Below are 15235 nucleotides of genomic sequence, written 5' to 3'. Positions count from 1 at the left end.
TGAATCAATGGAGATATGACGCGGGTTCCGCCTAGACCGACCCAATGCCAGATTGGGAAATGCAGGGTCAACAGGATTAACAATAGGATCAATGCTCTGCCGGGATTATGGCTAAGATAATGTCATTGCTCGCTAAAGGCATCATGGCCGAGGTCCGTGGCAGATGACCACTTAACAAGTCTGGTTAACTCCGAGTCCCCAACAGAATCCACCATTTCCACAAGGAAATCCACTAGGGAGTGTCCTTGGCAGCATTTGGTGTCTGATCGGTCATTTCTCTGGTCAAAGAGAAGCAAAACTCCACTAGAGCAGCCCAATCATTATGGGAATGATGTAGCCTGGCAAAAAGCCCCATAATTCCAGCACAGTTTTCGGAATAGTTGCCGGAGATCCCTGGCTATGTGCATAGAGAACGATTTAACTAGATAAGCCCGAGTCAACTTGTGAGCATCATAAAAATCAAAAGGGACCAAGGAAGAATCAACTTAGCAAGTAATCTCAAGATATCTCTTAGTTGTGTACGTAGTTACTATTTAATTTAACCCATAGTGGAGATCAGCAAGATTCAAATCATGGTTCAGCCCTGTGACTTGCTGATTCAGCAGACCCTCTTGATGAGGAAATAGAATCAACTGGATGAGAACACGTTGTTGCTCCGCCTCTCCACTTTTTTACGTCGCGCGCTTTTCCCACTGGAAACAAAGGTACTTCTTTCTCATTCCCTTGCTCATCCTGGACCCCGGCCAATTCGTCCGATTTTGACTAGTGGTTGCCAACATCCATGTATCATATCTAATACATCCCTTCCTTTTTTTCTTCCTTTCTTTTTTCTTGTTGTTACCCCAGCTCCTCCGCATCTCTGCCCCGGTCCCCCAGATCACGGTGACCTGGCAAGAGAGTGACCATGGAGAACTCCTTTCTCTACTCCCCAGCAGATGTGCTGGATCATTTCAATGTCTCTGAAAATTCAGGACTATCGCAAGATGCTGTGCTAAAATCCAGACAGAAGCACGGTCCCAATGGTATGTCAAATTCTCCCAAAGCTATTGTTCTGCGGGGAAATTAACTGTCTCTAGCTCTGGCCGAGGAACCCCCGACACCTCTTTGGGAATTGATTCTGGAACAGTTCAAGGATCAGCTGGTCCTTATTCTACTGGGATCTGCTGCTGTATCGTTTGTTTTGGCTCTCTTTGAAGAAGGCGAGGATTGGACTGCCTTTGTCGACCCCGCTGTGGTATGTGTTGCACACCTTCCCGTGAAGGTTTGAATATCTTACTGACAAATACTCTCTCCCAATAGATTCTTACTATCCTCATCCTCAATGCGGTTGTCGGTGTGACTCAGGAAAGCAGTGCCGAGAAGGCCATTGCTGCGCTCCAGGAATACTCGGCCAATGAAGCCAAGGTTGTTCGTAGTGGAAAGGCACAGCGTGTCAAGGCTGAGGATCTGGTTCCTGGTGATGTGATTCAAATCGCCGTGGGTGATCGTGTCCCTGCCGACTGCCGTCTTCTGTCTATCCACAGCAACAGCTTCCGCGTTGACCAGGCCATCCTGACTGGTGAAAGCGAAAGTGTTAGCAAGGATACTCAGGTTGTCAAGGACCGTCAAGCTGTCAAGCAGGATCAGATCAACATGCTCTTCTCCGGTACCACCGTCGTCAATGGCCATGCAACTGCTCTGGTTGTTTTGACTGGTGGCTCGACTGCCATTGGTGATATCCACGACAGTATCACTTCTCAGATCTCGGAGCCAACCCCATTGAAGCAGAAGCTGAACGACTTCGGTGATATGCTGGCCAAGGTTATCACCGTTATTTGCGTTCTCGTCTGGCTGATCAACATCGAACACTTCAACGACCCCGCCTTCGGCGGCTCCTGGACCAAGGGTGCGATTTACTACTTGAAGATTGCAGTTTCTCTCGGTGTGGCAGCTATTCCCGAGGGTCTTGCTGTCGTCATCACCACCTGCCTGGCTCTGGGAACTCGCAAGATGGCCCAGAAGAACGCCGTTGTCCGATCCCTGCCTTCCGTGGAGACCCTTGGAAGCTGCAGTGTTATCTGCTCTGACAAGACTGGAACCCTGACCACCAACCAGATGAGCGTGGAGAAGATCGTTTACCTGACTAGCACTGGCGATGCCCTCGAGGAGATTGACATCGAAGGCACTACATTTGCTCCCGAGGGTAAGCTCACCCGTAACGGTAAGGTTGTTGAGAACTTGGCTGTCACTTCGTCTACTGTCCGCCAGCTCACCGAAGTTACCGCTATCTGTAACGCTGCTACGCTTTCTCACGATGCCAAGACTGGCGTGTTCTCCAACATTGGTGAACCCACCGAGGCCGCTCTGCGTGCATTGACCGAGAAGATTGGTACCAATGACGCTGCCGAGAACGAGAAGCTTTTCCGCCTGCCCGCATCTGAGAGACTTCACCTTGCAAGCGCTCATTATGAATCCCGTCTTCCCCTCCAGGCCACTTACGAATTCTCCCGTGACCGCAAGAGCATGTCTGTTCTTGTCGGAAAGGGCAAGGAGCAGAAGCTCTTGGTTAAGGGCGCCCCCGAATCTATCCTGGAGCGCTGCTCTCACGTTTTGCAAGGCTCCGAAGGAACCCGCGTGCCCCTGAGCAAGAAGCACGTCAAGCTGCTCTCTGAAGAGGTCGTCGAATATGGTAACCGTGGTCTTCGGGTCATGGCCATCGCCGCCGTGCACGATATTTCTGGAAACAAGCTACTGAAGAACGCATCATCTACTGAGGATTACACCAAGATTGAGCAGAACATGACTCTGATTGGCCTCGTCGGTATGCTGGATCCCCCTCGCCCTGAAGTTGCTGCATCGATCAAGAAGTGCCAGGATGCCGGTATTCGTGTCATTGTCATCACTGGTGATAACCGTCACACCGCTGAGTCTATCTGTCGTCAAATTGGTGTGTTTGGACCTAACGAGGACCTCACTGGCAAGAGCTTCACTGGCCGTGAGTTTGACGACTTGAGTGAAAGCGAACAGCTCCAGGCTGTCCAGACTGCCTCTTTGTTCTCCCGTACCGAGCCTACCCACAAGTCCAAGCTGGTTGATCTGCTTCAGTCCCTGAACCACGTCGTAGCCATGACCGGTGACGGTGTCAACGATGCTCCCGCGCTCAAGAAGTCTGATATTGGTGTTGCCATGGGTACCGGTACTGACGTGGCCAAGCTCGCTGCCGACATGGTTCTAGCAGATGACAACTTTGCCACCATCACTGTCGCTGTTGAGGAAGGTCGCTCTATCTACAGTAACACTCAGCAATTTATCCGGTATTTGATCTCGTCCAACATTGGTGAGGTTGTCTCTATCTTCCTGACTGCGGCCTTGGGCATGCCCGAGGCTCTGGTTCCTGTCCAGCTTCTGTGGGTCAACCTTGTTACCGATGGTCTTCCCGCTACTGCTCTCTCCTTCAACCCTCCTGACCATGATGTCATGAGACGTCCTCCTCGTCGCCGTGATGAGGCCCTTGTTGGTGGCTGGCTCTTGTTCCGTTACATGGTTATTGGTATCTATGTCGGTACTGCTACTGTCTTTGGTTATGTCTGGTGGTTCCTGTACAACCCCGAGGGTCCTCAAATTACCTTCTGGCAACTGGTAAGTTTTCCTCACTCATACTTTCTTGTCACTTTCTAACAATTGCCTATAGAGCCACTTCCACCGTTGCTCCACCCAGTTCCCTGAGATTGGCTGTGAGATGTTCAGCAACGACATGGGCAAGTCTGCTTCGACTGTGTCTCTTTCCATCCTGGTGGTTATTGAGATGCTGAACGCGATGAACGCTCTGTCATCCAGCGAGTCCCTCTTCACTTTCTTCCTCCACAACAACCCGATGCTTGTGTATGCGATTACTTTGTCCATGGCTCTGCACTTTGCCATCCTCTATATTCCATTCCTCCAGACACTGTTCGCCATTCTCCCTCTGAACTGGATTGAATGGCAAGCCGTTCTAGCCATCAGCGCGCCCGTGATGTAAGCTTCCCTTTCCTAATTAATGATTTACATATGCTAATTACTATCAACAGCTTGATCGACGAAATTCTCAAGTTCGCCGAGCGTCGTCTGTACAATACTCACGTTTCCACTGCCCAAGTTGCCCAGAACGGTGCTGCGGGTAAGCCAAAGCGAGCGTAGAAGAATGATGAGATGAAATGGTCTCGCATATAAAGGAACTAGGGAGGGTAGCTTTCGCTTTATAGAGATAGATGCACGATGAGACGAGACTAGGCCAAGTCTTAAGTCGCATATAAATTTTCATAGATGGAGACTGCCATGAATCATCGTGATTGAATCAACCCTCAAACGTTTTGAAGTTAAAAGCATCATATCGACTTGTAACTGAATACTCAGTAGCTTTAATTTCCCCGCTATTACTCTAACTTCGATGATCTCGGGCTTACAAGTCTTTGCCAACGCTCCTTCACCTAGGCAGACTCTGTGGTATGTCCCCGTTCTACGCTCCTACCCCATGAATTCTAATCCGTGCGGCATAAAAAAAGTTAAGTAGACCCTTGGCACACGGTCAGTTCGCCCAAAATGGTCTTTACGGAAAGTGCACTACGGTATATTAAAGATTGACACTCCAAAATATGGGGTATCCTTCCTTGAACTGTCCAAGGTTGAGGGGTTCAAGGTGACATTCTAGTACCACCTTGCGTCTATGCTTGAAACCCGACATTCTTCCTTTCTTTCACCTCCTTCTCTCTATATTTCTAGGACTCACTCTCAACATTGCAGTTCAAGCCTGTGGCTGCTTTCCTGACTCCGTTGATAATTGAATTTATACAACTATACGCACGTGCCCTGGGCCCTTCTTATCCACTATGGGAGTCAAGAACTTCCTCAATAAACGTTCTGGTCTGCGTGTTGATAATCGGACTACTACCTCGGCTTCAACCTTGACACTTCGCCAGAGTCTATGGCCTCTCAGTCTAGTTACAATTTTATTCTTTCTATGGGTGAGGTCTTTCAAGAAGTTCAAGTTTATTATAGGACTCGAACTAACACTATCTAGGGTTTTGCATACGGTCTACTGGATACATTGAATAAACACTTCCAAAATACTCTACATATTGATCGAGGTCGTTCTGCTGGCCTCCAAGCTGCTTATTTCGGGTAAGTCTCGGATTGGCATATTATATGTCCCACCTCACATGAACTTGATCCCAGATTCTGATCATAATAGTGCATATCCTCTCGCCTCACTGGGTTACGCAAACTGGCTCCTACGTCACTTCGGATACAAGACCGTGTTTATCTTCGGATTAACATTATATGGTATTGGTGCACTGTGCATGTGGCCTGCTGGTCTACATCAATCCTTTGGTGGATTCTGTGGTGCCACATTCGTCATTGGATCTGGATTGGGATCTTTGGAGACGGCTGCAAATCCATATCTAACAGGTACGTAACACTTCATCTACTAGTAAGATGAAGCGCGGACATGAGACGCCAGTGTCTATCACCTCCAAGGCTTGCCCGGGCACTTTTATCATCGCAATGACTTATGATTATATAGTCTGTGGTCCACCTCGCTACTCCGAAATCCGAATAAACTTCGCGCAAGCATTCAACGCAATCGGTACAGTCGTCGGCCCAGTCCTAGGTTCCTATGCCTTCTTCACTGAAACAGAAGATGATGTCGAAGCCCTCCAGCGTGTTCAATGGGTATACCTTGCAATTGGAATCTTCGTTTTCTGTCTAGCTGTTGTATTCTTCTTCTCAAATATACCCGAAGTCACAGATGAGGATATGGCATTCCAGGTCTCGACGACTCATGTGGATGAGCAGGATAAACCGTTTCGGAAGCAATGGAAGTTGTTTCATGCTACTTTGGCGCAGTTTACATATACAGGTGCTCAGGGTAAGTCTTACCCTTGCATTGCTTTGCAAATTTGTTGTGCTTGCGCGAATTATGAATTCACGTTGTACTGGTTGCTGATATCTCTTAGTTGCCATTGCGGGCTACTTTATTAACTATGCAGTCGATACCTGGCCTGGAACCGATAGTGCTAAAGGTGCGAAGCTTTTAGCCGGAGCTCAAGGTGCTTTTGCTGTGGGTCGATTCTTAGGATCTGGATTGATGAAATATACGAAGGCACGTTATGTCTTCTTTGTTTATCTTTCTTGTTGTGTGGCGTTTCTAGCCGCTGCTGTTACGCAGAGAGAGCAAAAGGGTATTGGTAAGTTCATTCACTTTTTTTTACTCATCCCAGGCATGAGTAGTACTCGAGTGCTTGATTCCTCACTGATGCATTCTAAAATTAGCTATGCTCTTCATGACACTCTTCTTCGAATCCGTCTGTTTCCCTACTATCGTCGCACTGGGAATCCGTGGGCTGGGTAGACATTATAAACGTGGTTCTGGATTCATTGTTGGTGGTGTCTGCGGTGGTGCTGTTGTACCTCCGATACTAGGACATGTTGCTGATATGCGTAATGATACTGGGTTTGCGATGATTGTTCCTACTATGGTATGTTACTCTCACCACTCCACTCTATGACAGTTATACTTCCAAGGTTGGTGCTTACTGATTGCTTAGTTCATGGTTGTTGCTTGGACATATGCCGTTGCTGTTAATTTTGTACCGGAGTATCGTGATACTGTTGATAAAATTGGTGAAAGTACTGTTGGGATTCAGGAGGGTGATAAGGATGAGAAGAGGGATGCTGGGGATGAGGAGGCTGGGAGGACATAGGATCCTTGATCAGTGATTCATGGTCAAGTTGATACTGGTGATCATACTGGTGATTGCTGTAACTTTTTCTACTCGTCCAGCCTGGAGCTGACAGTGCATTCAATTGGAACTAGAAGTATGTTTATTCTTATACACGAGTACTTGTCTCTGGCAGATATTGAATTTGGATTGGAAGAATCGCTTTGGAAGTTCTGACCAAGCGGTAGGTAAATAATATATAGGACATTATAATTAGAATTAAGAATTGTATTGCACGCTTTTCTGTGTTAAACACAATAACTATCATTATGCAGGCATTCGGCAATATCAAAGTCTATGAGTCAATATAAGGTCAGAACAGTATGAGAAGGTATCTGAGACACAAGGCGAATGTGTGGGGTGAAAGGGACAATAGAAAATCTCGACAGAGAGAGAGAGGCTATATAAAGCCGAAGACAAGATCAAGGAAAGAGAAAGAGGGTAGGAACAGAAAAGGATCAGCTGTTACAGCTTATACAGGTGTATCATAAGCCGATGGTAGAAATAAAATGCAGGGAAGAATGTTTATGAGCCGCAAACATGAGGGGTATAGGGGAATCACAAAACAGCTCTATCGTCTAACAGATTGTGTAAGTAATCAGATCGTAGAAAGGAACACAGAACGCCCATGTCCAAGAAAGAAGGAAATTGTGCCACTATTGAGAGTGGTCGTCCGCTTTAGAAGCATCACCAGCGGTAGCATTGACATCCTCAGTTGAGATCTCTTCCTGCGGGTCCACCTCACTGGCACCCGTCACTTCTGCAATGGCTGCTGCGGCTTCTGGTGGTGGTGAACGCAAAGAGGATGTGCGAGGTGGCCTGAGAGGACTGGAATCTAACTCAGGCGCAGGTTCAAGAGCCGGCTTGCGGATTGATACAGGAGATCCAGTCTCCGTGACCTGCGTCTCTGGGTCTTTGATTGTCTCGGTTTCAGGGTCAGGCTCCTCGTGTACTGCATCAGCTGGCTCGCCAGTCTCCTCCTCAGGTTCATCAAATTCATCGACTTCTTCGATGTCCTCGTCGTCTTCCTCTTCCTCGATTATCTGACTTTTCCGAGCAGTTGGTCGTCCGACTGGAATAATTGCTTCGACTGGAGTACCTTCAGGTTGGCCGGGAATAGGAGAATGTACCATTCCACCAGCCACCATGAGATTAGATGTATTAAGCATGGGTCCTTTGAAAGCAGATCTCTTTCGCCGGGCAAACACCAGACTTGATGAAGGCGAGTACAGTAAAGGTGTAGGTGCAGCCTCATTGAAACTTGATGGCCCTGGGGCTAGACGGTCACTTAATTCCCTCGATCCACTTGGACCGCGTACTAGCCGAATATTACTCGGGAAGCGAGCAGATGCACCTGGGGTTGTTGGTAATACTTTGATAGAATTGTGAGGAGATCTGGAGATTCTTGCTGTGGGCGTAGCAACCGTGTCAATACTGTTTGAAGAGATCGAAGAAGCCTTAGAGTGTGCGCGGGTATGGTGAATGCTGCGTATGGATGAGACAGATGAGGATGTCGATTTGCGGCCACGCAATCCCGCCGACGAGCGTCGGTATGATCCACGAGGGGTGATTGGGGATGGCGAGAGTGAGTTGCGATTGCTTGAATGGCCAGTGTTCAGAGCCCGAGACTGGCGAGGGTACGAGTGTCGATTTTGGCGGTAAGATGCGCTGCTAGGAGCCAAGCTACTAGCATTGGAGATTCGCTTGATCTGGGTTGGTGTGACGATTTCTTCTGACACTGGTGCAACCGAAGCAGGGACCGACACAGTCTTTTTGTTGCTATCCTGGCTTTTAGCAGGGCTGAACTTCTCCGCGAATTTACGAGATCCACTAGATTTAGCACTTGGGGATTTCGCTCTTTTGGCTGACTCCACGAACCAGTGCTTTAGAGAAGCTAGCTGGCTGATTATTGGGTTATGGCGTCGAGGAGTCGAGGTGCGGCGGCGAAAAAGGCCGTGGTGCTGGGCGAGCTCTGGTTGTGATGCGCTTACATGCAACATACTAGGCCGAGAGCGCCTTTTATCTTTAGGTGGAGGAACGGGGCGCCGTCGGGTTGAAGAATTAGAGTGCACAGAATCTTTATCCAGAGGCGTTGGTGGAGCACTCCTCTGATCGGACATTTCCGTTGGTAGTGGTTCGGGCAGCGCAGGTAAGTCCGGAACAGCGAGCTGTGATGGAAGACTTCGTCGATCACGACGTCCCCGGTCATGTAGCCCAGTCGAATTCACATGGCCCTCCTCGTCCACCTCCACCAGCGCCGATGAAAGTTTCTCTAGTCGGCTGCTTGCCGCACTCAGACGACGAAGGTTCTTAGCCTCCGCATCTCGTTCCCGACGCTTGCGCTCTCGTTTTTGTTCCTTGCGCTGTTCCTTCTCTATCAAAAGCGCCCACCACCCAGCCAGAGGGTCGCATCTTTGAGCCAGCACATTCTCAATAACTTCGTCGATATTTACTCCTGCACTCTTCATCCGTTGTAACGTAGTCTTCTCCAGGGGAGTTGTAAAAGGCGAAGGGCGTGGGATTTTTAGAATGGCGAGCTGTTCGGGAGCATGGTCACCAAGGAAAGGATGGGCAAGGATATCTTCGAGGCTGGGCCGGATCAAAGGGCGTTTCGATAACAGAAGATTTATTAGAGCCTTGGCGTCTTCTGGGAATTTGTCGTTGTAAATAGGGTCTTCCGATAGAATGCGATTCTTGGTTACTTGATCGTCGTCATCATCGTAGGGTAACTCGCCGGCGAGAAGCGCAAAGAGAATAATTCCCAGACTCCAGACATCCACCTTCTCTCCAGCATATTTCTCTCCCTTTAACATTTCCGGTGCGCTGTAGCAAATCGTCCCGCAAAATGTCTGCAGGTAACTGGCCTTGCCTTCATACTCGCGCGTAAATCCGAAATCGCACAATTTGACATTTTCATGTTTGTCCAGGAGGATGTTCTCTAATTTCAGGTCTCGGTGAACGCAGGACTTGCTATGGACGTATGCCACTGCGCCGACTAATTGGGTAAATATTCGTTTGACTTTCTCGACTGGTAACGGACCATGGCGCAGGAGGTAATTGTAAAGTTCATCGCCTAAAGTAGATCAATTAGCTGAGTCCATATTCCAACTAGAAAGCAGTAGCGCTATACCAGGACAATATTCCAGCACTAGCCACACCAGATGCTCCGTTACCACAACTTCGTACAGGCGTGCGATATGAGGGTGTAGGAATTGACGGTGGTGGTGGATCTCGCGGGCCAAGTTGGTATCCTCCTTGCTAGAAGACTTAAGCACCACCTATGATTGTATTAGCATGGACGCATGCGTTTATCTCCCAGTCCACTTCTAATCCGCACCTTGGAGCCATTCGTGAGCTTGTGCGACGCGAGGTACACTTTTCCGAATGAGCCTTTCCCAATCAACCGTCCTAGAGTGTAATTTCCGACGCTTCGAAGGTCCTTCGACGAGAACTCTCTATACATGCGCGTTAGTTATAAGGGTATTCGCGGATCCATGCGAGACAGGGGATAGGACGTACTCGAGTAATTCATTGTAGGAGTTGGCGAGCTGTCCGAGCGCACGACCAGGAGGTCATGAAGTTAGCCAAGTCTACACAAGACCACACAACGCTGATCACGATAGCGTCCATTCCATAGATGAACACACCTTCTCCTTTTGTTTCTGGCTTTGAACCCCCGCTCTCGTCCTGGGCGGCATGTGTTAAACTCGATCCCCGGGGTTGCCGTCGGCCTCGGAGATCTTTGCGCGTATCGATATCGAGTAGGGGGGTGCGGGATGCGCGATCTTGCCATTCAAAAGACCAGGAGATATAATTCAAGGAAGTAGAGGGGACTGTAAATGAAAAAAAAGAATTACATGTAAAAGAATTATAAGAATCAAGGTTCAAAACGTCGGGGAAACGTGGACCGTGTGGAGTAACAACTCGGCTGTGGGCGTTGAAACGGCTGCTAAGGAATTCGAGCCAATATTATATCATACCCGACCCCCTGAGATGGAAATTGGTCCCGTTTCACTTTTGGATGTTCAAGTTTATTGTGTACTTCCAAGTTTAAATTGACTTGAACTTGAATTTCGATATTGTTTGAAGATTATTATATGTGGAAATATTTCCATGAACTTCCAAGTTCTCATATAAACTGTGAATGATTTCCCAAATTCTCTTATGATTTCATCCCTTGATCCTTCCCCTGATTTCTCTGATCCCCAGGGATTCCCTGTATATTGCAAAAGTAAGACCCCAAAAGAGGCACTTGTGGCAGCCATTTCAATATATCAGCGGTCTTCCATTGGTCCAGGTCATCCTCTCCTGCATGGACCGGTGGCCACCATGCAATTGCCCCTCCCATCGTCAATCATACGGCCTATGACCCCCAGGGAAGGGATTCAAGATGTTGAATTACTCGTTCAGTGGTGACCAGCAAAGGATCGACACGGGCAAGACCTTGTTCACCTTGAAAGGCTAATGAGACCATGCCAAAATAAGAGTGGAGGAGATCTAAAGAAAGTTGGGTTAGTAAGGGTAATTTGCCACTCGGGACGTATATTGGGCTTATACCAGGAGGATCCCCGACTGCTTTCCCAAATCCACCCACTAGATGTTGCACTTTTTCTAGCAGGTATCGACGATTCCGCACGTCATCAATTACAGAATATCGATCGAGCATCTAATACGAGTCAGAAATGGGTATTGGGTAGAACTCCGCGACCACATACCAGCAGTGTTGCCCCATTCCAAAACGAGTAGCAGGTATCTGCAAACTTGTTATAACGACCATTGAACCCAGCACAAGGTATTGATTCATCGCCTGCCAATGCAGTAAGCGCAGGTAGTGCGACAATCCTCTCTTCCAGAGAGTTGGTCGCATCGTCTGAGGTCAGCTCCGTATCGACTTGGCTTTCGTCGTCCGTCTCATCCTCATCATCCTCCTCCTCTTCACCTAGTTCTGCCGTCTGCCGTGATGCCAACCACGCCATCAACGTCTCAAACTTCCTGGACCCCGGAGTCAACATTCGAACCGAGTGGATGTCAGCTCCTCCCCGACGCAGAAACTCTAGAGATCCAACTGCACAATATGTATGTCCACCTAGGTCATGCTGTCAGAAGGATCAAGGAGAAAACAAATATCAGGGATACCAACTATGGGGTTCACGAAAAGGTGATTCGGCCATTCCGCCATCGTAAGCCTAGTTCAAAGGAAAATGAATTAGTAAAATCCAACACCATATAACCAATGTATAATAATTTATTACCTGGCATGCTTCGATAAATGAGATAAACCCGGGCACATCGATATCTTGTATATCCTCAACGCCTTTACTTCCGCTTCCCCGTAACATAAATCGAATTCCGGCTGCACACATGCAGTATCGGAGATCCCGATCACCCTCAATAGTGCCCTCAGGACCAAGCAATTCTCCAAAGCTTCCATCCGCTCGTTGTAGTTTCGGAAGCCACTGGAGACATTCTCTCCGTTTGACTTTGGACAAATCATCACCCAGAATGAGCAAATTCACCAGCGCAAAGAAAGTAGCAGGTCCATTCGCTGGATCCCAGGCTTCATTATCAGCCGTGCGTCTCTCTGCCCCAAAGTCCGTTCCTGAGAATCCGCGAAATCCACCTGATGGCACCTGGCAATGATAAAGCCAGTCGATATATCCTTGTCGCTCTTCCGGGGTGATTTTGTCCTGCAGAACACCCAGCACATCTAACCCGGACAGGGTAAAGAAGGCCAAGAGCATGCGATTCGAGTCATTGGAAGTATATGCCGAGGGGAGGAAGGTCTTGAGGCAGCGGAGGTAATATTTCACATGGCGTTCAGTGTTGAAGATCGCCGCCATGATGCGGTTAGATGTAACTCAGATTCAATAGGAAATATTCCAGGCTTTGAAGTCTGCCCTTGTAACTTGTGCGATTTCTAGACTTGGTTGTGTTTATCAAGAAATCTTAAGGGTTGGTGGGGGTTTGGAAATCGAATTGGCCGGAGCTGCTGCTTTCCCCACATGTGGTACATTACCCAGTTGTGCTTTTTAAAGTCCGCGCGGTCCACCTGGCCACCTCCCTTCCAAATCAATCTGGCTTCTTCAACAACCCAAATCACCTAGGATCATATACATTCATTCAAAATGGTCCTCGTTTCATCCAAAACCCTTATTCAAGTACACGGCGTACTCCTGATTATCCTCGCCGGGTACCTGATCAAAAGTCCGGAGTCAATCACGGATTCCAACATCGTCTTTATGATGGGAGAAACGCTGAAAATTGTATGAATCCAATCGAATCCAGTGATTGAATATCTTAAATTCCCCATTGAGATCAATAAACTAACAAGGAATCATATAGGATCTCCCTCCCCCGAAAAGTCCCTTGACATCCCCCTTCGTCTTCTGTTCTATCTTCCTCTTCGCCGAAGCCTTCATCGATATCGTCCTCCTATCTACTCTTCCCTACCGTGAGGCATTGGATGAAGCTCTGCCTTATATCCGTCCCCTCCGCAACTCTAACCTCCCCTCAGAGGATCTCCGTGCACTGGAGAAGCTGCCGGAATACATCACTACCAACCTGACCCTGTACTGGAATGTCTGGATCAGCATCACTGGAGCTCGTCTCGCGATCTACGCTACTATCTCGGTATTCATCTACCAGAGCAAGGATTCCTTTGTCGCGTCTAGCTATGCTGCAGCGTCGGCTGTTACCGGGCTTGACCGGTTGAAGAACCGCGCAGTCTTTACATATGCGTTTCTGGAAATGATGTTTTGGTTCTGGGTATGTCTTAACTGGTCGAGAATACGCGATAGATAAGTTGAGAGTTGATTATGCTAACCATTGTTTAGTCTTTCTTAACCCTCCGCGAGGAGCGACAAGAACGATTGACCAAGTTGCTGGAAGATGCCAGGGACAACTAAGTCTCATAAGGGAGTATATTCATATAGCTCTTTGCCCGAGGCAATCATGTTTTAAAATATACTGTCATAATCATTACATAGCCTGACCCAGGTCCCCCGTTCGGGTAATTTGATAATTGACAGATCTTCTCCGCCATTACGCCCTCAACCAGCTCAGCTGGTCATTGATAAGAAATTGTTGTGTCGAGAGGGTCGAGAATATTAATTTGTGACGATCTTGAAAGATCGTTTAAAGGAAAGCGGCGAGGCCCACGGCAGCGGCAGCCATGAAGGATGCCTCTTTGTTCTGGACGGCAGCAGCAGCACCGGTGGCAGTCGATGTGGCGCTGGCATCGGTGGCAGATGTGGCAGATGTACCAGAGGTAGTCTCCTTGGTCGAGGTCGACTTGGAGCTTGCAGTGCTAGTGCTAGTGGTATCGGTACCAGTTGCGGTCGCGGTCGTGGTCGCGTCTCCAGTGGCCGATGCACCGGTGGTGCACGCGACCGTGGTGGGAAGACCGGTCACACCGCCAGCAGAGCAGATCTCATCGGCTACCTTCAGAGTTTCTGTATCAATCACGATCATAGTGTTAGTCAATTGATGTTCTTGATCAGGACCTCGGGAGCTGTTAATATGACATACCCTCCTGCTCTTCCTCCGTACACACGCCAACAATGCAGCAGGCGACATCAGCAATGAATGTGCCGCTCTTGCAAATACAGGCAACGTCGACTCCACAGCTCGCAGGAATTGCATCGGTCGCGCAGGATTTCTGGATGAATGTCAGTGGGAGTCTGTTTACTACTTCTCGGGTAGAAGCTCGGCGAGTCACATATATCACATACAGCACAGGTGGGCAGATCACTCAGTTGAGCAGTCGCCGCCGAAATCATGGCAAAAGCCAGAGCAATAGAGAGCTTCATGATTGAAGATTAGAAATTAATGGAGTCAAGGATTTTTGGAGAGAGGTTGAAGAGAGAAGGAAAGAGCACTCCCCGCTTTTAAGGTAATTGGAGATGGGCACCTGGGTATTTGATCGATCTATCCGACCCTCCGTACAACCGTCATTTCCTAGCTGTGGATTCAAGTCCTTTGATCCAGTAAATTGTCCGAGTTTGATTTCTCCAATTGATTAGCGTTGCGAGCTCGCAGTGGCTGTATTTATTGATACTGATACTAATTTACCTTGATACAAGTGGTGGACCAATAGTAAATACCGAGAGTGGAGATAACGCTGATCTTGAGCGTCGTATTGACACGCATGAAGCTCCCAACTTTGGAAGGCGGTAAACAGTAAAGCGGTGTGGGTTGAATAGCCCTATCCCGACAATAAAGATATAGATCTATATGGCTAATAAACTATAGCTTCATTAAAGAAATCATGTTGATCAGCTCTTTCTTGTCAAGATTGAATGACAAGATTGAATCAGGTTCAAGAATTGAATCAAAATGTGCAGCACTTCAAGTCATATTCACTATTTTCTTTACGCTCGCAGCCTTATGGAGTGCAGGGCGAGTTATGTATGATAAGGCGGATCCCGTATAAATGGACTCAGGCACCGATTATAACGAAGATTTCTTAGTAGATAATACGCAAGAAAACGAAGAAAAGT

The 15235-nt window shown here is 48.1% G+C and overlaps 6 protein-coding genes across 6 annotated transcripts; 3 read left to right on the top strand and 3 right to left on the bottom strand.

Moving 5' to 3' along the window:
• Positions 1-904: 904 nt before the first annotated feature.
• N7483_001843 (calcium-transporting ATPase) lies at positions 905-4155 on the top strand (the record flags this gene model as incomplete). The annotated part of the gene is made up of 5 exons (XM_057085280.1): positions 905-1022; positions 1077-1234; positions 1300-3618; positions 3671-3993; positions 4047-4155. 5 exons carry the CDS (start codon positions 905-907, stop codon positions 4153-4155), a joined length of 3027 nt encoding a protein of 1008 aa, XP_056951429.1.
• A 689-nt stretch (positions 4156-4844) lies between these two features.
• N7483_001842 (putative l-fucose permease) lies at positions 4845-6719 on the top strand (the record flags this gene model as incomplete). Its single annotated transcript, XM_057085279.1, has 7 exons — positions 4845-4979; positions 5036-5136; positions 5207-5424; positions 5540-5884; positions 5973-6203; positions 6289-6494; positions 6564-6719. The coding sequence occupies 7 exons, from the start codon at positions 4845-4847 to the stop codon at positions 6717-6719; spliced, it is 1392 nt and encodes a 463-aa protein (XP_056951428.1).
• A 674-nt stretch (positions 6720-7393) lies between these two features.
• N7483_001841 (non-specific serine/threonine protein kinase) lies at positions 7394-10269 on the bottom strand (the record flags this gene model as incomplete). Its single annotated transcript, XM_057085278.1, has 4 exons — positions 7394-9810; positions 9868-10015; positions 10075-10190; positions 10257-10269. 4 exons carry the CDS (start codon positions 10267-10269, stop codon positions 7394-7396), a joined length of 2694 nt encoding a protein of 897 aa, XP_056951427.1.
• A 1144-nt stretch (positions 10270-11413) lies between these two features.
• Positions 11414-12577, bottom strand: cdc43 (protein geranylgeranyltransferase type I subunit CDC43; the record flags this gene model as incomplete). Its single annotated transcript, XM_057085277.1, has 2 exons — positions 11414-11788; positions 11990-12577. 2 exons carry the CDS (start codon positions 12575-12577, stop codon positions 11414-11416), a joined length of 963 nt encoding a protein of 320 aa, XP_056951426.1.
• Positions 12578-12862: 285 nt separating this feature from the next.
• On the top strand, positions 12863-13642 carry N7483_001839 (uncharacterized protein; the record flags this gene model as incomplete). Its single annotated transcript, XM_057085276.1, has 3 exons — positions 12863-13000; positions 13080-13502; positions 13571-13642. The coding sequence occupies 3 exons, from the start codon at positions 12863-12865 to the stop codon at positions 13640-13642; spliced, it is 633 nt and encodes a 210-aa protein (XP_056951425.1).
• A 229-nt stretch (positions 13643-13871) lies between these two features.
• Positions 13872-14545, bottom strand: N7483_001838 (CFEM domain-containing protein; the record flags this gene model as incomplete). Its single annotated transcript, XM_057085275.1, has 3 exons — positions 13872-14188; positions 14265-14394; positions 14468-14545. 3 exons carry the CDS (start codon positions 14543-14545, stop codon positions 13872-13874), a joined length of 525 nt encoding a protein of 174 aa, XP_056951424.1.
• Positions 14546-15235: the final 690 nt, after the last annotated feature.

This window comes from Penicillium malachiteum (assembly GCF_028827825.1).
Source record: "Penicillium malachiteum strain IBT 17515 chromosome Unknown utg000001l:1.0-8184562.0:1.0-8186909.0, whole genome shotgun sequence".
Taxonomy (NCBI): domain Eukaryota; kingdom Fungi; phylum Ascomycota; class Eurotiomycetes; order Eurotiales; family Aspergillaceae; genus Penicillium; species Penicillium malachiteum.
This window is presented reverse-complemented; position numbering and strand designations above follow the sequence as displayed.